Source organism: Lissotriton helveticus, chromosome 12, assembly GCF_964261635.1.
Source record: "Lissotriton helveticus chromosome 12, aLisHel1.1, whole genome shotgun sequence".
In the NCBI taxonomy this organism is placed as follows: Eukaryota; Metazoa; Chordata; class Amphibia; order Caudata; family Salamandridae; genus Lissotriton; species Lissotriton helveticus.
In genome coordinates, this window is record NC_136073.1 from 642,480,173 (window position 1) to 642,504,852 (window position 24,680).

The following is a 24,680-nucleotide window of genomic DNA, read 5'->3' on the forward strand; positions in this document are numbered from 1 at the left end:
GATGTGTATCCTCATATTCATATCATGGATTCACAGTGAGGGAGAAGGATTGACAAGTCCATGTTTTACCCTTAGCCCTAAATATGTCTCTGAGAGTCTTCATCAACGTTTCAGGTTCAGCTCTTCTGCACAACAAGGCAAGCAAGATGTATCCTTATTGGGAAGATTTTGAGATTATGTTTAGGATTTATTTCCAAAGTCAATTCAGCATTCCACAATGAACAAGAGGTGATTTTGCCACTTGTATTTCCTAATCATTCTTTAGAGGAAAATCTAGGTTACATTTTTTAGATGTGGCGAGAGTCATTAGGATCAGTTTACACATGTTTCTTGAATGCTAAAAATGGGACTGTCTTGTTGGCAATTTGATTCGGCCAATAGAGATTGCAAACCTTCAAATTCAATATGCAGTCTCAAAACTCTTTGTCTCGAAATCCAGCAGGAAAAAAACTTTAAAGCTCTTCTCAGGATCCTCCACTAGAAAGATGAGGTGTCATAGGCAGAATGCGCTAGTGTGCCTTTCGCGGTCATTTTCAGAGCAGCGATATGGGCTACTTCATCTGCTTTCATACCTCATTATAGACTGGATGTAGCTCATAGTAAAAATTTGATTTTTTCCAACTGTTCTTGCAGGAAATGTTGATCTTTTAAAAGAAAAAAAGTTTTTGTTTTTTTTGTTTCATGAAGTGTTTATAATAACGTATTTTTATTGGCACACCTGTGCTTAATGGTATGACCTAACTATCTTTTAGATGAGTATATCTACATGCAGGAAGGAGTCCGATGAGGAAGGGTATGTGGAGATAGGTGTCGACTATTTACCAGTAAACAAATGACGCTGATTCCCTCTTCCTCATCCCAATACGTATGACACTTCTGCGTAACTGCTTTAGTCCTTCACCCTTCATCAGAAGGAAGGCTTATATTAAAACCGTAAGTGTGGAGGGTGAGAAAGCCTATTTTGGAGAAGGGAAAAGTTGGTCTTGCCTGATAGTAAAACATGGACATTAGAGAAGCTTAGGTAGTGGAGCCCAGGGAAGTCGGAAGAGGACAGAATGCATGTAGTACCTACTGGGTGCAAGGAAGGAAAATCGGAGTAATGGAGATTACTGGTAAGAAATCAAAACATTCTTAGGTTTGCTGAAACTTTAGAAATTCCTTTTCCAACTTGTCCCACTACCTAATAGTGTTCAGCTCAGGTTCAGAGAAGATGTGCTCATCAAACACTGCTAAGTACATCTTCTTGGAATGCTCCCCATAGCAATATGTTTCCCTCTTGTTTCGGGCACATTGCAGGACCACGGCAGCACAATTGCTACATTTTTTGCAGTAATGAGCCAAGCGATGAATTTCCTGTAATTACTTACAGTAACGCCAACATTTGTTGGTTCCTTTCCAGCGATGAGCTGGCTTATGGCCTCAAAAGCTTCCTCTTTGCTCTTGCCTTTATACTTCTTTGCTGCCAGTTCTTCTAGAGCCTTTTTAAACTCTTCATAGTTGATGACTCGAGCTGTTTTTGCTCTGGAAAAGAATATAAAATGTAATTAGGTGAACATGTTGCCAAGTTGCAAGAAATATCCAATAAATCATTACTCAAAAGCGTACTAGCTGTTAAAAAACAACCCATTAAAAAGCCAGTCCATATCAGACACAGCTTGGTACCTTCTTAAAACCATATTTTGAAGATAAGAATCGTGGGGCATATTATCAAGGACCGGTGTTAAAATTATCGCCGTTTTATCGGCAGGAAACTGCCGATAAAACGGCGATAATGGGCTTGATAATACGCCCTTGTTAATTCCCATAGAATCCCATGTTCTGATGTTAACATGGGCTTCTATGGGAATTAACAAGGGCGTATTATCAAGCCCATTATCGCCGTTTTATCGGCAGTTTCCTGCCGATAAAACGGCGATCATTTTAACACCGGTCCTAGATAATATGCCCCAATATTTTAAAAAGTCACTGAAGAGCAATGATCGCTACCTTCTTTCCACAGTTTGTTGCTCCCAGTGTTGAATTTTCCAGCTGCTGCACACCCATAGCTATGAACAAATATTGGTGAAGGCAATAGGTGTTGCTTTTCAAAGGCAGTAATGGACTTTGTGTAATTGCGAATGTTTGTTGTCAGTGCTAAAAAGTACTGGAAAAAAAGACAGCTAAATGCCAGCTGCAGCATCTGTATATATGCATGTGCATGCATTATGTCACTGTAGCAGCCATATTTGCGTTTTATAATATATCTTACTAAGATGGCGGACAGTTTTCTTGTGGTAAATTAAAAAACTCAACAAACAGTGCAAAAAAAGGTTTTCTAACGAGAGTAGTGGCGCAACTGAAAATTGTAACTTCTTAGCTCTACATAAAAATGTTTTTTAATGTAAAAACATGCAAGGAGTAGTGGGCATGGGAGCAATGGTGGCAGCAGGGTATACGAAGTGAATGCTGAGCAATAGCTCCCAGTAGGGAGGGGAGGGAAAGCAATGAAGGATCTGTGGAAGGAAGGAGTTTGAAAACGGAACAAATATACATTTTAAAAAACAAACGGGAAGGGGGTTCAGAGTAGCAACAGACGATCTGGGGGAAGAAGGACCACCGACCACCGAAGTCACCTGCGGCGTTCCGCAAGGATCTTCACTCAGCCCCACCCTCTTCAACGTCTGCGTGAGCCCTCTCGCAGCCATCGCACGCCAAAACAACCTAAACATCATCTCTTACGCCGACGACACCCAGCTGATCCTCTCCCTCACCAACGACCCCGCCACCGCCAGATCCAGCCTCCAGGAAGGAATGAAAGACGTCGCAAAATGGATGAAGCTCAGCCGTCTGAAACTGAACTCAGACAAGACGGTAGTCCTCATCCTGGGACTATCCTCTCCTGCCTGGGACGACTCCTGGTGGCCCCCTGCTCTGGGCACCGCACCCAAGCCAACGGATCATGCACGCAACCTGGGCTTCATCCTGGACTCCTCCCCTCAAGATGACCAAGCAAGTCAACGGCGTCTCCTCATCCTGCTTCAACACCCTGCGCATGCTCCGAAAGATCTTCCGGTGGATCCCCACCGAAACCAGGAAGACGGTCACCCAGGCTCTCGTCACCAGCCGCCTGGACTACGGGAACACCGTCTACGCTGGAGCCACAGCCAAACTCCAGAAAAGACTCCAGCGCATACAGAACGCCTCTGCACGACTCATCCTGGACATCCCTCGTCACAGCCACATCTCTACCCATCTGAAAGACCTGCACTGGCTCCCCGTCAACAAGAGGATCACGTTCAGACTCCTCACCTACGCACACAAGGCTCTCCACGACATGGACCCGAAATACCTCAACAGCCGCCTCACATTCTACACACCCACCCGCCAGCTCCGATCCGCCAGTCTCGCCCTCGCCCCTGTCCCACGAATTAGCAAATCCACCGCCAGAGGAAGATCCTTCTCCTACCTGGCGGCCAAGACATGGAACTCCCTCCCCACCCACCTACGCATGACCCAGGACCATCTCTCCTTCAGGAAACAACTCAAGACCTGGCTGTTCGAGCAGTAGCGACCCCCCCCCCCCAGCGCCTTGAGACCCTAGCGGTTGAGTAGCGCGCTCTACAAATTTGCCTGATTGATTGATTGATTGATGGGGGAGAGAGCAAGAAAACGCATGCAGTCCCATAATAGCGTATGGATAGAAAAAGAAACAAGCATTGGAAATGCATTAGGTCTGGCATTTGCTTGAGCTATTAGCGTTGTAAATGACAATGTGTTTTACCCATGTGTTAGTTGTGAAATTGTGTGGCATGAACTTGTGTGTTGTGGAGTGGATTTGTATTGTTGGATTAAGTGGCCTGGTGTTGTGTACAGTGGAATCATGTGGATAATTATGTGCTATTGAGTGTAGTGCAATTATGTGGAGTGGAATTTTGTGTTAGGGAGTGCAATTATGTGGAATGGTATTTTGTGCTGTGGAGTGGTATGTAGTGGAGTTTAATTATGTGGTGTGCTGTTGAATTTTGTGGCATGATGTGGGATTTTGTGGAATTGATTGGTGTGTATTGGATGTATGTGGTGGATTGTGTAATTGTGTTGTTGAGTTGAATTATATGGTTTAGTGTTGAATTATGTGGTGTGGATTAGAAATGTGTGGAGTTCAATTGTATGGCGTGGAACTGTATGGATAATTAACACCACCTTGTGAAAAGCAGCACACCACAGAAGCAACCACGTTTAACAATTACACCAGGTGACCTGTGCCAAATAGCAAGTATTGAAGAGCACACACTCAAAAGCACACATTAAATGGATACAGCCGATGTAATAAAGGGTGTGACTTAAAATACGCAATGTAAAAATCTGTGATTAGCATAGTGTGTCATCCAACTGGTATTTTGCTGCTTCTGTCATTGCATACAGAAATATAATACAACAAATAACATTACACCTACAACAAGCCAGGGCTATTGGGTTTACAAATGGCTATTAGTTGTGTAAGATAAATAAACAACAACTATGACTTTGTTGTATAGAATATTGAAAATGCTTTAGTTCTAAAATGATCAGACTGTGAAAGAATGATAACACGTTTCTTTGAAGTTAGCTCAAAGGCAGTGAAGGGAGGTACTGCTGCAGAGTTAAGAATTTTTTTGTACCCGGAGTGCAAAAATGGAGAGCCCGATAAAGACCCGTTTGCACACCTGCTTTTTAGAACTGCTGGTGCTAAGCACCGGCAGGACCTGGCCCACCTAAAGCCCTGCGTCACGGGTAGTCATATTCCGTGGGGCCACAATGTGAGGAAAAATAAAATCAAAGTAAAAAAAATCTGGTTGAACAGCATTCTAAAAATAATGAAAACCAGTTACAAAGTCCACTGAGGTGTGTTGAAAAAATAAGGGCAGAGAACCCAGGCAAGTGGAGCAAATGAGGTGTGGTGAACTGCATACTGACAGGTGAAGAAAAGGATGAGCAGACAACTTTCGGGCAGAAGAAACGGTAACGCAGCACACCATGGTGAATACTGAAAAGTAGATTGTAGTCTGGGGGAATGGGGGCTGAGAGCGCAGTGAGGTCAAAGATGAACAGAAGAGGAGAAAAGTACTTCTGCGAGAGGAGAAAAGGAGGAGCAAAAAGTACCTGGGGGAATGGAGAAAAGGAGGAACGAGTTGCCGTAAAGTCAGTGATGAAGTATGAACAGGAGGAGAGGAGGAGTAGGGGATAAAGAATCGGTGCACAAAAGGAGGAGCAGAAATATTGAGATGAATGGAGAAGAGGAGGAGCCGAGAGCACAGATGTGAGCAGGATAGCAGCAACCCTGAGTATAGGCAGCACAGAGTACTGCTGCAAAACACATTGCAGAGAGCTGACAGCCATGCTGCTCACAGATCTAAACCAGGGGCACTCCGTGGAGCATGGAGCAATGAGAGGAGAGACTGCAATATAGGGGACCAATCTAATGCAAATGGGCATTAGATAAAGTCTTAAGCCAAGTGGCATTCCATTTATAAAGGCGAGTTAGACGCCACGGATTGTCACATTAAGTGGGGAGCAAAAATAAAATCAAGGTAAAAGAATCTGTCTGAACAGCACTTCAAAAATAATTAAAATCAGTTCCAAAGTCTACTAGATGTGTTGAAAAAAGAATGGCAGAGAATCCAGGCAAGTGGAGCAAATGAGGCGCATTGAATATGGATAGGTGAGGAAAAAGAGGAGTCAATTTTCGGGAGGAAAAAATAGGCACGTAGCACACCAGGGTGATTACTGAAAAGTAGATTGTAGTCTTGGGGTGAATGAAGGCGGAGAGCACGGTGAGGTGAAGGATGTATAAAAGAAGAGAAAAGTACTGCGTCGAGTGGAGAAAATGAGGAGCAAGAAGAACAGAGGACAATGGAGAAAAGGAGGAAAAAGTTGCCTTGAGGTCAAAGAGGAAACATGAACGGGAGTAGATGAGGAAAAAGGGATAATGAATGGCTGCAGAAAAGAACCGAGATCAATTGCGAAGAGGCGGAGCCGAGAGCATGGAGGTGAGCAGGATAGCCGGGGACATTGCTTCACTTTTCGAGCACTTACAGTGTAAACTGATCAGTTCTGAAGTAAACATTTACTTAAGGAAATACTTGTCTGAAGAGTTGTGTTGGGAAATATGCCCTTCCCTAACATGTCTCCTCTTTCTTACCCATTTCCATAGCTTATTTCAGTCACTGCCACAATGCTGTCAAACATTGCAAAGAATGCCTGACCACACTTTTACTGTTCTTTGAATGACCATGTTTCAATCACTAACAGCCAGATTCATCAACGGAAAATCGGCTCGCAAAGGGCCAGATTCTGAGAATCTGGCCCTTTGCGAGCGCAATTTTTGCATTTGGGATTCATCACCCCAAATGCAAAAATCGCAAATTGCGAAATCGCTAAATTGCGAGGAATTGCATTTAAGGAATCTCTATTTGAGATTCCTTAAATGCAATTCATGAACCATTTTTGAGTTGCGAAATCGCTATTTTTGGCCGCTATTTACCGCGAAGTCTGACTTCGTGGTAAATAGCGAAAACTTGGAAAAATGCACTTTAGTGCATTTTTCTAAGTTGTATGTTACACACACACATGTCCTTTGGACATGTGTGTGCGCAACATCAGTCTACATTTACATTTCAGGGGTGCTACAGGGTGTCCTTTGGACACCCCTGGCACCCTTGAAATCTGCGATTAGCAATTTGCTAATCGCAATTAAGGAAGCTGTAGAAATCGCAAATAATATTGCGATTTCTACATGAATCCCGTTTTGCGAGTCTTTAATAGCGATTCCTTAATAATCGCTAAAGAGGACAATGATGAATCTGGGGGTAAATGCGCCATAAGGAAGCCGAGCACATCCTTGCAGCAGCAAACCAAAGCGGAGCTGTTTTCTGTTTCTTGGTTTAAAACTCAGCTCCTGGGGCGTGGCTTGAGCGCCGCACAAGATGGCGGCTTGACTGCGGAGCTCCGGACATCGAGCGCCGATTCCAGCGGCTTTCTCCTCTTTTACTGCACCTTTTGAGACGCCGACTTCATTTTCCTGCGTCGGAGCATGAGGTGAGCAGACTGACACCGCCTGCGTCCCTCTACTCCGTCTCAATGCATTTTCTCAGTGACTGACGCGGCGCGCTTTCCAGCGGCCGCCATTTTCTTTCAACTTTACCGCGTCTCCGGTCTCTGTCAGCGGAGACCCTGCGCCACGGTGCGGCGCTTTCCTGGTGATCCGTAATTATTGCAGCAAAGATGTTATACGCAATATTCATGCTCCTTATTAGCTGATTCCTCCTGTTGGCGTTTTTTCAGCTTTGGTGCCCCTATTTCCTCACGCTTTCTTCACGCTAAATGCTGTTTTCCAGCTGAGTGCATCATTTGGGCGCCGCTCTTCAATGAAATTCACTGAACAGGATACCATTTGTTTCTGGCTACCCTCAACTATGTCTATCTGTTCCTCCACATGATACAGACGGCCTTCTCATGTTCACCATATGCAGTGTAATTTCCAGTTTGCGTGCACCTTTATTTTATTGATGTCTTTTGTGTGACGCGTTTTTCTTTCATCTGCGTACCACAGTCCTGACATCATTGTGTTGAGCTCTACTTTCCACAACACTGCTATTTTGCCATTTTGAGGGGTACCTTCTTCACACAACTTATATCTTCGGAGTCTACTGGAACATTATTATTTATCTCACGTACCATATATGGGGAAACTGCGCACTCTCAAGTTCACGGCTTCCAAAACCAAACTGCCTCTTTCCTCAGACTCTGATTCGACGACGCAGGCCATGGAGGACACCATTCCTTCTAAAGCGGATATCACTCGTGGGGCAATTCCTAAGTCTACTGTCACTAGTAAACTTCCACAACCTGGCTCCACGAAACGTCACAAGAAAGATCCTCCATCTCCAGGTTCTGAGTTATCATCCGCTTCCATGGACCTGATTCTTGAAGAACTCCGAGCACTTAAACCCTTCATGGCTGAAACTACTAAAACACTGCAATTTCTTCATGATAAATGGTCCACTCTCGAATCCAGAGTCCTGTTAGTGGAACAATCTACGGAAGCTCTACAATCTTCTTGTTCTAGAATTTCTATATTGGAGAAGGATGTCTCTCTCTTAAGGCGGCAGACTGAGGAGTTGGAAAATAGAAATCGTCGCAATAACCTACGCCTTTACAATCTTCCAGAGCTCACAGAAGGGTCCAATCCAACCTCCTTCTTCCAAACCTTTTTACCGAAAATTCTAGATCTTCCACCTTCTGTCACTCTTAACATTCAGCGAGCTCATAGACTGGGTCCGAGAGTTTCCTCCAAACCACGCGGAGTCATAATGCTTTTCCTACAATATACTGATTTACTTCAAGTACTTTCAGCAGCCAAAGCAAAGAAACAGATTATCTGGGAAGGTCATCGTCTGTATCTGTCTCAAGATGTAGCCAAAGTGACAGCTGACCGAAGGAAACAATTTCTGGATCTACGACCACGATTGCGAGACCTTGGTGCCAGATTCGGTCTCCTTCATCCTTGCCTCTTCAAGGTTACATATAAAGAAAAGACAACGACTTTTGACGATCCACGAGTCCTTGAAGAATTCCTCCGTCGACATGAAACCATCAACATGGACACTGCCAGACCAGTTTAATAATTCATGTGTTTTCTTGATTAATTCAGTATTTCTCCTTTTGTTTCCCTACTGTGCCTAGTATCGACTTCCCTTATCCTACTGTTCACACATACCCCTTGTATATTTTATATATCTATTTTGTTATAATGTTACGTAGTTCCTACATTTGGCGTTCTTATGTACTCCTAACCTATCTTCTCCATTTTTGTCTCATCACAGATTATCTCCTTCTGTTCCCCATCCCGGTGTAGTTTTCTGCTCCCTTCAATTGATCCTAAGCTGGTTCCTCCGGTGTTCGATGACGTGAGTTTCTGTTGTTGATGTCGTCCTCTTCTGGCGTCGTCACCCCCCGGTTCTCATTTGTATTTGTTTTATGTCTCTTCTCTTGCTCTGTTCTCTTCTCTTCCTTTATACTCTTTTCTCTCTCTTATATTTTTCTTACTCTCACCTTTTCTCTCTATCTCTCGCATACGTCTGTTCTTGCAATCTTACTACTTCTCTCAACACTATTCAACTACTTTTTTCTTTCGCCTTATCTTTTCTTTTATATCATTCTCTTGCTAATGTACATTCCGAGTAGTCACCTGGAATGTTAAGGGGTTAAATAACCCCATTAAACGTCAACGAGTTTTAACGCATTTAACCAGACTTAAAGCGGATGTAGCCCTCCTTCAAGAAACCCACCTTACAGATTCAGAGGCTACTAAACTTAAACGATGTTGGGTGGGTCATGTTCTCTATTCACCTGCTGTAGGTAAGAAAAATGGTACAGTTATACTCTGTCATAAAAAGTTAAATGTTTCAATTGTATCTCAAGAATGCGACGATGATGGTCGTTGGGTAATTGTTAATCTTCTTATAGATACAATACCTCTAGTTATTTTCAATGTTTATGCCCCAACTGGTGTTGACAAACTGTTCTGGCCTGCTATTTCCAACAAACTTGTTACCCTCAATGACCAATACGTTATTCTTGGCGGTGACTGTAACCAAGTTTATGACCCCTTTATTGATAGAAATTCAAAAGTTAAATTTGTTCCTTCCAAGATGCACACCCAGTTTATCTCCTCTATACAGAATAATGCATTAGTTGACATTTGGAGGCTTTGTCACCCTGACCTCAGAGAATACTCTTTTTACTCCCCTACACATCACTCCCAATCACGTATTGATTACCTTTTTCTTAGCAAACCATTGGCTCAACTTGCCATTCATTCAGATATAGGCTCCATTCTAATTTCAGACCATGCTCCCGTTTTTGTAGACATTGATCTTATTCCCTTCTCCCCTCATTCAGGCCGTTGGAGATTTAATAATTCTTTACTCCTTGATTCTAAGTTTTGCACCCAATTTAAGCAATTTTCTACTGAATTTTTTACACATAACCATCTTCCTGACTCCCCCTTTGTTATGATTTGGGACTCGTTTAAGGCAGCTGCACGAGGTTTTATCATTAATTTTGTTTCCCAAAAGAAAAAACAATCACTCTCTAAGTCAACTCAACTCTTGGATAATATTAAGAAATTGGAATATGCGTACTATAACTCAAATTCTGAATCTTCTTTACGTGAATTAATCGCAGCCAAATTTGATTTCAATAAATTCACTACCAACGCCGCCTCTAACTCTCTTCTCAAATGCAATTCCCGCTACTACGGCGGACAAAACAAGATGGGCAAGCTCCTAGCCAATTACCTTAAGATACGTAAAGAACGTACAAAAATTGAATCCTTGCAAAACCCAAATGGAGTATCCTTCTTTAAAGATAAAGACATACTTGCTCAATTTGTTTCCTTTTACCAAAATCTCTACACTCCCGACTCTATTCCCGACCCTCAAGATCTTCTTTCATATTTTCAAAACATCCCTCCTCCAGAAGCTTCCCATCTTGACTTTCACTCATTAGACATGGACATTAGCCAATCGGAAATTTCTCATGCAATTTCTATTCTTCGTCGAGGTAAAGCCCCTGGCCCCGATGGTTTTACCATTGAATTCTATAATCACTTCTCCTCCCTTCTTCTCCCAAAATTGCATTCCCTATTCCAATCTTTTGCGGCCTCCGGATCCTCTCAAGGAACTTTCCAAGAAGCATTGATTTGCCTAATACCTAAACCGGAAAAAGATCATACCCTATGTAAGAACTATCGTCCCATATCACTAGTAAACACTGATTATAAAATTTTCGCCAAAATTATAGCTCTCCGACTAGATCCCTTATTACCAGAACTTATAGGTCCTGAACAATCCGGTTTCGTTAAGGGTCGCCTATCATCAGATAATTCTCGTGTCTTCTTTAACATTTTGAGTAAAGCTCCTTCCCTTGCCTCCCCCCTTGCTGCTATTTCCCTTGACGCTGAAAAAGCATTCGACAGAATTGGTTGGGATTTTATGTTTCAAGCTCTCAAATGGTTCGGCTTCCCCCCTAAATTCATATCTCTAATATCTCTACTATACTCTAGTCCCCATGCTTCAATCTTTGCAAATGGTATGATTTCCGATTACTTTCCTCTCCAAAGAGGTGTTCGTCAAGGATGCCCATTATCTCCTCTATTGTTTATTATAGCCTTAGAACCCTTTTTAACTAAGATTAGACTTGATGACACGATTACTGGTTTCCAATATGGTCCTCACCAACAAGCTAAATTATCTGTATACGCTGATGACATTTTATTTTATTGCTCAAATCCTCAATCAACTCTCCCTTCCTTCCTTCGTCAAGTTTCTTCTTTCTCTATCGTCTCAGGATATCGTCTTAACGTAGATAAATGTGAAATCTTACCTTTAAACCCATTATGCCAAAAACATCTCTTTGACTCTTCTGGTTTTTCCTGGCAGCCCATAAAGATTAAATACTTAGGTATCTGGTTTGCCCCCCGTATTCCAGACACTCTTAAATTTAATTTCGAATCTCTCTCTAACAAAATCAATACATCAATAACTCGTTGGAATCCTTTATTCCTTTCTTGGTGGGGTCGACTAGACTCCATCAAAATGATGCTAGCACCCCTAGTCCTCTATTCTGTTTCTATGATTCCCATCCGTATTCCAGATCATTACTTCAAATCGTTAGACTCCCTTCTATTAAAATTTCTTTGGAAAGGCAAAAAATCTCGGATTGCACTCTCTTCCCTGAAAAAAGACAAATCCCTTGGTGGTGTCAAGTTCCCCCACTTTAAGTCATATCATAACGCATTTTCTTTAAAACAATCTATGAGATGGCTCTCTTCAGATCTTCCTCGCATTCCTCCCCTATGGCTCACATTAGAATCTTCTCTTCTTCTTCCTTACGATTTTCGAGAAGTCCTCTCCTTTACCTCTAAGGTGTCATCCATATGTTCCCCCATCATTTCTCACTCTTGTTCTCTTCTTCGTCCATACTTAGTATCCACCTACCCATCTGCTTCCTCAACCCACGCTCAACCTATCTGGCATAATAAATTCCTCAAAATTCGCAACCGTTCCTTATATTGGAAATCCTGGCATTCCCTTGGTCTAAAGTGGATCTCACAACTTCTCTCAGATAATCAACCTCTTTCTTTCCAGGACCTTCAAATTCAATTCTCATTACCTGCCTCATCTCGTAAACAATATTTATCGATACTTCCATCCCTTACTCAATATCTTTCTTCACTCCCAACCTCTAACTCTATCCCTACCACACATCTTTTGATTTCTAATGCTATTGATCAATCTCTTTCTGCGTCATTTATTTATAAATCTCTACAATCCTCTGCTGATCGTTCAAAATCTAAGGTTGAGTTGGCTTGGGAAGAAGATTTATCTCACACATGGTCCATTATTTTATGGGACAAAATTTGGTCCAAGATTCACAGTACATCAAGAGCTGCAAATACCACACAAACCTTATTCTTTATCTATAATCGTATGTTATTCACTCCCTTATTCCTGTCCTCCTTTTCCCCAGACACTCCATCTACTTGTTGGTCCTGCACTTCCCTTTCAGCTGATTTGAAACACATGCTATTTGAATGTCCCCCTATATTACGTTTCTGGCACTTAGTTTGGTCCCAGCTACAGAAAATTTTCAAATTTAAGGTTTCATTCTCCATTTCACACATTTTCTTAGGTTCCCTATCTCCCACCCTTGTTGAATCCAGCTCTAACCACAAATTACTTGACCTATGCATAGCCATTGCTTTCCACCATATCACATCACACTGGAAACAAGCTAATGAGGTTTCTTTCCCTGCATGGTGGAATGCAATTTGCTTTAATCACCGACTTGACACTAATTTTGTCTCTCCTATCTCCTTAGCAATCAAACGTGATCTCTTATGGCTTCCCCTCACTGACTACCTATCTGCAGTTGCTAAATCTCCTTCACCACTTCCAATACGTACGGTTGAAGTTTGTAAACCTCCATGATTGCATTACTTTAATTTATTCGATTACCATATTATCATTTTACAGCTCATGTTTTATCATATTTTTACCCTGTTTACTCATTACCCATTTTTTCATATGTTATGCTTTAGTTTCCTAACTGTAATTCGCTACTTTGTAAGATTGATCCCATTTTCTCATGACTCTTGATTGTTTCTTCATTTTCTGTCTTTGCTTCTTTATATTTCAATAAACTTCAAACTTAAAAAAAAAAAAACTCAGCTCCTTTAAACTCAGCACATTAAGTGGTCTGGTTTGTCGTCTTGACAGAGGGCAGCAGAGCACAGTAAGATTCCCTTTTTCTCAACAGGAATCTGATATTTGTTTCCCCGCATTTCCCCGCATTTCCGATTCCTTATTTCGAGTGACGCAAGAAACGCCCGCAACTCTGCTCCATCTTATATATTTTTCCTATTACCTCACAGGGTTCTACAGGCCCCTCCACCCAGACAGCCCATGGGGCATATTACTGCTACTAAATAAGTATGTTTTTCATGGTTTGTGTAATGTTATATGTTGTGTTTGTCAAATCTATGTCCAGAAACATGAGTCTACTAACAATGTGTTTTTAAAATTCCGCCTTCTCAAAATAGAGACAACGAGTGTGGTAGATTGATTTCCACACAAGATCTGAGCACTAATTATTGTTTCTTTTTAGAGGCACCTGAGCACTAATTATTGTCTATTTTTGGAGGCACCTGCAGCATTGATTAGGCGCTGCGTAAGACCATAACCTGCCCACCGGGGCAGGCAGTATGTACTAATTTGCAATCTATTTTTCTTCTTTAAAACAGATACGTGTTCAGCACTAACCCTATGTATATCAGTGCGCACACGATAGGTGTGCATTTCATATTTTGTTTTTCATCATTAATTTAGGTTTGGCCCAGAGTGGTACACATGGGACAGGCCCCAATGCTGCCCTGAAGAAGAGGTTTAGGGGACACCTCGAAACATGTCGACAAAATACTAGGGATTATTATCACATACAGTTATTTTTCTCTTTTATTAACCCCCTTTTTATTCTTACCAACTAGGAGCAGGAATAAAGTATTATCTCACTAGTTAGGTATATTTTTAACTAGCACAAACACCTCTCCCCCTACATTGCACTACACATATATTCACATAACCAGTGCTCCTACGTAACTTCGCAAGTCACAGCACGCCCCAAGCAGTAGATGCTTGGGATGGCCCAAATGATGAAGCATGTCACCTAGGGGAAACCCTGGGTGAGTGAGGGGACTCAAGAAAATACATTTCTCTTTTCTACTGACAGTTGAGGTTCACACCAATTTGGTGAACCCACAATTTCTCCTTGGCTAGGTTCTTATGATCCATTATTTATGGATTGTTTTGCTGTAGTTTTGACAAAAGAACCATATGAAAACCCCAACTGAAACAGTAGTCTGAGGAACGCTATGTTAACCAGCACAAAGTTGGCTACAGTCTGTACATTCGTATTGGTTTTGGAAACCTTTTGAATGGTTTTATCTCTGGATATGCGTGTATCGTTTCATCGTAGTGAAATGCCCCTTATTCCTTCTCACATGTAAAGCGGGCTCTAGGTCATGAGTGTGCACTAGACACATATGAGTCTCTTTAAATACTGCTCTCCCGGGGACACACCCTCGTGCCCATTACTTGCCAAGACCTCACTGCCTCACATGAAGCGAAAACCTGTTGCTTCGCACATGTTAACACCGCCTGCCTGCTCATTTCACAGAGTGTTCACACGCACCATGAAGTTCAGATTCCTTGATTCACGCACAGCCATGACCAACGTTCAACTATGTTTGGGATGGTTAGCAAATTCACCTGCATTTGTGGCAGAGCTTGGTGGGAGGGCGGAAGCAGCGATGGGACAAAAACAAACTTTTAATAAAAAAGTTCTGCTAAATACCAGATTCAGCAAGTAAGCGCACTGCTCTCCCGGACACACACCATCCTGCCCTGTGCTTGCCAAGGTGCTACTGGCTTACATGTAGCAAAGACCTGCCGGCACACACAAGTAAACACCGCCCACCTGCTCATTGTACAGAGTTCATACGCTCCTCATTTCAATGAACTTATTATACTTTACGCAATTCATATCACTAGTGGAACAAATATACAGACTTTTACAGTGAGCACAGTATACAGAAACCAACACGTTAGAAAAATAAAAAAAAATTCACTGAACATTGAAAATCGTGTTTTTAACATTTTCACAGTGCAATGTTTGTTCACTCCTTACAAATTTGTTTATTTAAAGCCTTAAGCGCGCTCTAGTGGCTCAAACTACGATTTCAGGAATGCCGTCCGCCATTGCCCAGGCTGCTTACTGCAGGCACGACGTGCTTTGCTTACATTCAAATACATCGTGCCTGCAGTAAGATAAAGTCAATAAAGTAAATAGTGCTCACAGACTAAAATGAAGGCTGTGTTGTGCAGCTGCAGGAGCACTGTCTGAACGGAGGAGAGGCAGCACTGTGTATGTGCTGTGGAGTGCAAGGGCTGCCGTAAATACAAGGAAGTAGTCCCTAAATGGAAAGATAACAGCACAGCAGCGTAACAAAACTGTAGTTGGTCGGTGCTGCTTCCTCCCAAAATGGTAGTGACATATCGGGTCGCCACCCAAAAATAAGCGAGATAAGGTCAGCAATGCCAGCGTTAACCAATGACAAGTGGCAGGAGAAATGACCCTCGATATTGTATTTACTATAGGTCTTGCGACAGTGCATGCATTGTTTAGGCTCGACCTAAAAAGTAATTTTTGGAGTATAAGCAATGCAAAGAAAAAAGTCTAATAAAACCATGATAAAGAAGCAACAAACATAAGAAGAGAGAGAAAAGCCATTGAATAAGAAACAAACAATTGAGACAGATAAGAAATGATACTCACCATAAGAAATGTGTTGATTCAAATTCTAATCTAAATATTGGTATTATAGTAAGTAAGTAATAGGCTTTATTTCTATATAATTCATATCTTAAAAAGCAATACATATGCATAAAAACAATAAAAGCCAGTGCATGAAAGATAAACATACAATTCATAGTGCAAGTGGCATGAATAATATACATAAAAACAGCCTAAAAACACATATTAAAGAAGGTACAAAAGCCTGGTGGATCTAATGCGCCAAGCCCAACCCAGAAATTTAGACAAACCACATGCAAACAGAGGCCGAGGATCCGATTTTAAAATTCGTAAGGCCTCATTATGGGATCTAGTCCCAAGCTCTCTACAGAGTGGCTTCAGCCATCTGCGGCGAGGGACTGCATAGGCCGGGCATTCAAACAATAAGTGGGGAACTGACTCTATCCTATTCACGCAGAAAGGACAAAAAGGAGTTGTCTGCGCCGGAACCTTCCAGCTGGCAGTCATTTGCCCCACTGGAAATAGACCTACCCTAAATTTAAAATATAGAGCCCTGTCCCCGGATCTTAGAATAATATCCTGGTACGGCTCACAAAAGTGCACTTCCTTAACCAAAAGGAATTCCACAGTGGTTTTACACAGATTGGCCTTGCTGTTTCTACCATCAATCACCCAGCTCCAGTATAACTTCTTCAAGATTGACTTGGGAGGGGCAGTTCTAGTAATCCAGGCGTCTTCAAGGCCCAGGTCTACAAGGAGGCGCTTAACTTCCCTTAACCAACGAACTTTAGACCAGCCAGGCGTTAGGAGAACTTCTTTTAAACCCTCTGCGTAACTGGACAATTCTGGGACTCTCCAAATACGTGCCCACAAAAGAAGAGGACGCAGCCTCGCCTGGTCACTAATGGGCCGAGTACCCATATCTAAAAGGAGTGGGAGAGTTGGTGTACTATAAGGGAGGCCCATAAGATCCTTATGGTATTTATTTTCTGAGCGGGACAATTGATCCACATTCTGCACACCTCAAAGTTCTGCCCCATACAGAGCTGCACTGACACCTCTTGCCCTGTAGATGTCAAGTACCGGTGCAATGGGTTTAAGGGATGAGGCACGTTGTTCCTTGAGGAGGGCCCCCACCACCCTCTTATGGGTCAGCAGCATCTTTTGGTGATGGCATTTCCAGCTCATAGAGTCACAGAGGCAAATACCGAGGTAATCGAACTCCTTGACCCTCTCGAGTGGGACTGATTCCAAGGTAGGTGGATTAACGGTCTTCTTCGGGGGGTTTAAGACCAGGAACTTAGTCTTCCCTGTATTTATAACTAGTCCCCTTGAATCACAAAAGGTCTTAAAACTGGTTAGGAGACTCTGCAGGCCTGCTGGGGTTTTGGAGATCAGGAGGGTGTCGTCTGCAAAGAAGAGGGCAGGTATTTTTCTGCCATCCAGGGAGGGTGCGTCAGCTGGATATTGTAGCAAATGCTCCACCACTCCGTTAACATACAATGAAAACAGAGTGGGGGTCAGCACACATCCCTGGCGGACACCTCTATTTACAGGAATTCGTGGTGTTTTTGACCCTGGTTACCCCACCTGATCTGCGCAAAGTTATCTACATGTAACTTTATCAGCATGTTAAGTAAGTATGGGGGAATACCAAATGCATCAAGTAAACTCCAGAGTTGGTTACGTGGGACCAGGTCAAAGGCAGTCCGAAGATCTATGAACGCAAGGTACAGACTGCCTTTGCCTAGTACAACCACTTTCCAAAAAAGCATCATTAACCGGAATGCTTGTTCAATAGTCCCCGTACCAGTTCTAAAGTCAGCCTGGAAGTCTGAGAGAATTTCCTTCTCCTCTACCCACTGCAATATCCTTCCTAGTACCACTTTGCCAGCCACCTTCTGTGTAGAATCCAAAAGACTTATAGGGCGATAATTTGCAGGGTCGTCCCGACTCCCTTTCTTGAAGATCGGGACGACCTCTGCGCCCTTCCATGAGTCTGGGAGAGTCCCACCAGCCAAGCCAGCATTCAGTAGGGAAGCAATAAGTCTCCCCCACTCATCTGGATTAACCCGGAGAAAGTCCCCCGGAAGGCCATCAGGGCCCGCTGCCTTGTTAGGAACAAGGCACTTAACCGCCCCCACTACTTCCTCGGGTGTAAAGAGTAATTCCTCGTTGGGCTCTATACGCTCTATGGGGGGCTGTTCCATCAGGGTTGCATCAGGACCCGTAGCCAGTGTATAAAGCTGGGTGAAGTGGTCAAACCACACTCCCTCAGCTATATTGCATGTTATCAACGAGTCCACCGGTTTGTCCCTAGCTCTCAATAGGTCCCAAAATCCCTTAGAATCCTTCCTTGAGCTAGCCACCTTCATATCGATCCAAAACTGGTTCTCATGCTCAGCCCTTGCCTTAGATAGACCCCTTCTGTAATTTCTCCTAGCAGAGCTAATCAGTTCACCATCCTTGGCTTTCACCGCTTTAATTAGCTCCCTTTTGGCAGCACGGCAGGCAGAAGAGAACCAACTCGCATTACCCATAGGTCCACCTCTTGCAGTGCCCCTTATACCTACAGGGCGAACCAAAAACAATTCACCTAACGCGTTGGTGGTTTCGGAGAACAAAGTTGGTACCTCATGCTTACTGAATCCAGGGGAGTCTAAACACAGCATAGTATTAGGCATTATGGATTTTGCTTCCCAGATCTTTCCCTCATTGGCAGCAACGGTATTCCATGCCACAGTTGGAAGGGCGTACTTCGTGCGTTGTTTTCCATACGTGTGGGGTTGGGGCTGTGATCGCTCCCGTCCAAAGAGGGGACAGGGTCAGGACTAAGGGGTTGTGGTCACTATCAATAGATGGTGAAACCACCATGTCTATCAAGTGAGCCCAATGTCTGTAATTCAAAAGAATGTAGTCAATTCGCGAGGAGTGGCCTACTCTATTAAACGTGTGTGCCCCGGAGGAGTCTGACTTTGGTCTACCATTAGTTGCCCTAAGGCCATATTCCAGACAAAGGGCATTAAGGTCAATAGCGCTTTGGGTCCAGCTTCTAATAGGTGGTAAAGTAAGAGGGGAGATACCTCTCCTAACATCATCCTCCCTGGTGCCCAATATATCCTCCCTAGCAAGGGGTTCAAATGTACAATTGAAATCCCCAGCCAGTATGACAAGGGAGTCAGCACCACAAGATCCAAGTCCCTCCTCGATGCCCGTAAGGGACAGCATGGTTGAACCACCCCTTGAACCTCTGACATAGATATTAAAGACTTCGAGCTTCCTCCCCCCACATGGCCCTCTAACTGATATTCTCTGCAGGGCTGCAGGTCAGATGATTTGGTTGCTATAGGCCTGATGGTAAAACCCAGGGAGATACTAGCCCAAATTAATAGGCCGCCAGACGGGCGGCCTTTCCCTCCAAGCGATTGTAACGCAGGCACAAAGTAGGTGGTATAACCGACCCTGTGTCGAGGTTCCAAGCACCAAGTTTCCTGGAATAAGCAGATCCCGAAGGATTCGACAAATGAATTCCATTCAGGTATGTCAATATTCCGTGCAAGACCCGCTATATTCCAGCTAACCATCTTCAGGGCTGCGCCACCAGCTACTCCCATCCCTAGAACAAGATCACTCGCGAGAGGGTCAAGAATAGTAATAGGAGCCTTATCCTTGAACAAAGATAGAGATTCCCCCGCGGGGACCTCCAAGGGGGGCCGGGCAAGCTCCCCCCCCCCCCGAGATTGACGTCGCTAGTAAATTGGAGCTACTACCAGGAGGTCCTTCATTTAGACTTACTGCATCCGATGACGGTGGCACAGGAGAAGACGGCACAACTTGGGGAAAACTGCATGTTTCGTGCACCTCCCTTTGTAAGGGCTTACTCGTCGCACCCTGTTCAACCGATACCGCCAGGCCTATCTTATCACTAGCGAACTTCGGGACTGGACCCATTTCTGTGCTTGCAGGTAGGTTACTTTTTCCTGGATTACAACTAATCAGCATGGGTTTGGTGCCAAATGTAGAGGGTATACCATCAGAGCTAGTTGGACAACCTATCTTCGGGGTAAGTCAATCTACTTCTTCAAGGCAACTGAACCTGTTGTAAGTTGGTGCCCCATTCCACCAACTGTGGTTGCCTTGCCAGCCATCACCACCCCCTCCCCGAACAGGGTGTCTAGCCAGTGACCAGTTACCCCCATGATTGGAACGTGGCCGCAGGGGATAAAAGAAAGTAAGTGGTCTAACTTCAATGGGCGAGTTCCCGCCATAGATGTTCCAGGAACATATGTGGTGTACTGTGTTTGGATCTTCAAATGAGACAACAATACAATCGCCTGGAATAGATTTATATGAGGGGCCTATCCATGGCACCCTTCGCACCATTAGGATTTTACTTCTCAGGTGGTTGGGTAACGGCCTGTTTTCATCCAGCCAGTGAGTTACCTTGTTTCTCAGTGACCAAAAATGTTCCTGGTAATGGTTGCCAATTTCAGGTACCCCTGTTAGCACTACTACGTACGGCCTTGCATCTGGAGGAAGATCTATAAAGCCCTCACGATGTTTCTCTATAATTTGGGTCCCCTGTAGGTTAGTTTGGTGAGCCTTAACTTCTTTCACCCTCGGGGCAGCGGTATCTTTCAGGGGTGGTATGGATTGTGCAGGCAATTGTTTAGGAGCCTTCACTAAAGGTTTATTAACTTTAATTTCGTGAGCCTTTGAACGAGGTTTGGGTATGGCTTTAACTAGCGGTAATGTTGGGGGAATAACAGTAGGTGCCGGTGTGGTCTTATCTTCACCGGGTGTGCTATTTGGTCTATTTTCCTCTATACTAAGGCTTGCTAGGGTTAGGATGCTCTTTTCTACCTCAAGCAGTTGATTTTCTATGCGCGATAGCCTGATTTCTAGGGGGATTAGGAGTTTTTTTAGCGTTTCCCATACGATTTTCAGGAATTCCTCATCTCTTCCCTCTACCTCACATGCAGATACCCCACCATTCACAGCACCAATTAGTGGGTCATACTCCCCTTCAGTTACATCCAAGTTAGCCTCATCATCATTCGAGCGTTTTTTCCGACAGTTCGATGCGCCTGGGATGGTACATCACCCCCACCTCCTACGATAGGCTTCCCGCCATTGAAATACTGTGCCTTTGCAACTTTAGCCTTCTTCCTAGTATAGGCAGATGTGGTATTACGCTTCCTTTTAGGATTGCACCCTCATTGCTGACAAACAAATTGCTCCCACACACCCCTTTTACTTTGGGAATTATCTCAGTGGGTGTCCCCAATTCCAGATCCATTACATCCAAAGACAAGCTCTGGTTGGTTGGTGGATGGGGTGACCCTGGATTAGTAACTGGCGTGGGCGAAATTATGTCCAGGGTATGGTGCACATCTGCCAGCGTCATAATTGGTACTGGACCAATCAAGCGCTCGGGGGTTTTAGCAGATGCAATGTGCCCTAAGGATGATTTCTTAGACAAAGCAAGAACCTGGGACAATCTTCTAGCTGCATCTAGTTCTATAGATACTCTCTGTTGCATTTTAGTAATCTCCACATCTATAGCAGTATTAGTCCTGGTTATAAAGTCGTCGAGAGTCCCATTTAACTGCTTCCCTCCTTTAGCAGCCCTGCTAAGACTTTCTCGCGTACACATTATTCCTGAATTTCCACCAAAGAACTAATAAGCATAGAACAATGTCAATGCAACACAGCTGAAACCAAGAGGGGTTGCCCGGTCCGGTCTCGCTCGGTCTCTAACGGCCGCAAACGGCCCCGCCCTTGTCCCGGGCTTCTCCCGGGACGCTCTTGCGCGCTCCCGCGCCGCGGGGATGATATATAGCTTAAATAGGAGTGGGAATATCCGGGGGGCGTGTCCAGCAGGGAGAGCGGCCCAGGTGGAACCAATTGGCCACACAGGGACTCCTGGGATATGGAGTCCCTGACTCGACGCTCGCAGCCCTGCTCCACAGCAATTCCGCCCACAAAGGTCCTCTTCAGCAGTATAGCCCCTTGGTGATTCCTGCAGAATAAAAACACGCTGCGGGACCCGCGCAGCAGGTCCGGCGAGCGGTGCTGGGATGACGGTGACAGCAGGAGATAGGGCAGCAAACAGGGTCCAACCACGATAATCCAGGCAACAATGTCAGAATATTGGTATTATATACAGTAGGTCTGTCAAGAAAAGCTGTCTGTAGGCAAGCCTGAAAAGTAGCCCCTGCACCTTGGGAGTGCAAGGATTTAAGTCAACTAAGCAGAAATATGGTAAAGAAAATAATTTCCTGGGTCAGGGCAAACAAGAATAGGGATGAAAGAAATCAAATAAGGAACAGGAAACTGAGGTAGATAACAAAGTTATCCAATCATGAGCTAGGTTCTGACCTAAAGCTTTACACTATTTTGTTGACAATAGATCTTTGATGACAGACAGCTTATTTTGACTACAGGTGAGATTTAAAAAGTAGTTCCTGCATGTCAACAGTGGAAGGATACAAGTCAACTAATCAGAAATATGATAAAGAAGAATTTACTGCAAGGACAGTACACACACAAGAATAGGAATGAAAAGACATCACTTAAGGAGAATGGAACTGAGGTAGGTAACAAAGCCGTCCCCTCATGGGCAAAGTGCTGACCTAAAACCCTCTCTGTGCACATTGTATTGTAGCTATTAGGGCTTAGATAATAGAGAGCTAAAGTAGTCTGTTATTCGAGAGCTGGAAACAGATTGATCTTATAAGGATAAAAAGAAACTAGAGATCTCCTCTTTTGAAAAAGGTGAATAGATTTTCATTTTTTAAGCCTCTTTGGGTAGGTAAAATATCCATGGGTGATTCCCCAGACATAATACAGATAGGTTAATACCACCGCACCCAAGGCCCCTTCATTATGGAGGAAGATTTGGACAGATTTTTCAAGGTAAGTTATACTGCTGTGTAACATTGACACAGTGCTTCATACTATTCATACCATTGATGTAGCTCAAAGTGCTATCCAGTTCATTCGGGTAAGAATCTATGCAACATGCTATGTATGTTTAGCAGAGTGTGTGTATATAGTTTGATCTATGTTGCAAGTCTTTGGTTTCAAGGATGATGGTTAGGGGGTATCCAATTGTGTTGCTGCAAACTCTGTGCTTCTCCAATGCATGGTGATGGATCAGAGGGGTGTGGGTTGACAGAATGTGCAAGTTGGTGCCCTGCCGTGCCATGAATGGTGTAGCGTGTGTGTATTTGTAGTTCAAGCTACCTGGGAAGCATGGGGCGTCATACATTAGTGCCAGAGGGGTGTTCCATTGGTGTCACTGTAAACTTGCTTCAACAATTTGGGATGACACCAAAGGGTTAATGGAACTAGTTTTGGAAGAGGTCTATAGCCAAGTAGCAGAAATTCTTTTTTTGATTTCAATATCTGAATGTTTAGATATATTAACAAGTATCGTCCAACTGTAGTGAAACACTTCAAAAAGATAGTTTATTTGATATTAGATTTTATTAATGATATATGTTTTACATATGATGAATGTTTATATATCTTTTTTTGATTTTTTGTATATTATTCTTTTTTTTGGCAGATTAGTGGTTTATAAAGAACAATACAGTGTATAAAGTGACTATTATTATACATAAAAACTCGTGTATTTACATATTCATCTAAATTCACAAAAGGTTTAAAAAAACATATGAACACATTAGATAGAAGACATGATCAGTGAATTTAAAAACTCAACAGATGAGTAGAAGGCAATACGGTAGATAACACAATGGAACTAGTTTAAGAGTTATATTATTGTATTTATTTTTTGCCTTATTTATATCACAGCTCAGACCCACCAGCTACTAGAGTGTTTTACAAACGTTCCAAATTATATAAATGGGTAAGGTGTGAGGAATGGTCCACACTGGGAGAGTGTGAAATTTCCATACTTTGCTTCTGCATAGTTTTACAAAATTTTAACAACATTAAACAAAATATAAATCCATTATATTGTTCCATATTTTAGCGTGAAATGTTTCCTCATATAAAATTTGGCATGAGGGAGCAATTCATACTAAAACAATAGTACAAATAAACAAAAGCACCACTAACAACAGTCACTCATGATCTGTTGTTCCTGTACATTCATGGTCATAGCATGTTCGAGGTTAATTTTTACCACGAATTACTCCTAATTTGGTGAAGTGGCATTATTTTGGGAATTTAATGAGACAAGAGTTGGGGTAATGCCAAATTCACCAAATTATGTGAATTAGGCTGGCGTAATTTAAATTTCACCTAGGTGTAGTCGACACTAGTGGAAAGGTAGAGTATACAAATTCACTTTTCAGAAAGTCATTGATTATCTTGCTTAACCCCATACAACCGTTGGATTGGGGGACGGATTCCATGGCCTGGTGGACCTTAAGAAGTCCAATATATAATCTTATTCATCTCTTAGTTCAAGTGAATCACATTCCAGTACATGAAAACCATCAGTTTGAAATTTCTATTTCGAAATGACATTAGAATAGCAGGGCTTTGGGCTCCCTTTTGAAGATAATAAATCAGCGATTTGTTCTGATGGTTGAGGGGGGAGATAGAGTCGAGGATTTTTGGTCTGTTACCGAGAAAGCTTGTGTAAGAGTTTTTAATTTCTTGAAAGATATTGTCACCAGGATGAGACTATCTACACTTCTGAGAGCATGTTGGCCACCAGAGATGATTATTTTGTCAAGTAGATAGTTTGGGGAGTTATTGTGTATCGCTTTCTGTACACTACAGGCAGAATACATATTCTTCTGACTTCCATG

At 43.1% G+C, this 24,680-nt stretch overlaps 1 protein-coding gene across 1 annotated transcript in view; it reads right to left on the reverse strand.

The window, feature by feature from the left end:
- The window catches only part of TPPP3 (tubulin polymerization promoting protein family member 3), a 169,959-nt gene that overhangs the window by 52,259 nt on the left and 93,020 nt on the right, over positions 1-24,680 (reverse strand). The window contains exon 3 of the mRNA XM_078670529.1: positions 1,368-1,521. Within this exon, the coding sequence (XP_078526655.1) occupies positions 1,368-1,521 (154 nt within the window). The remainder of the gene's footprint in view (positions 1-1,367; positions 1,522-24,680) is intronic.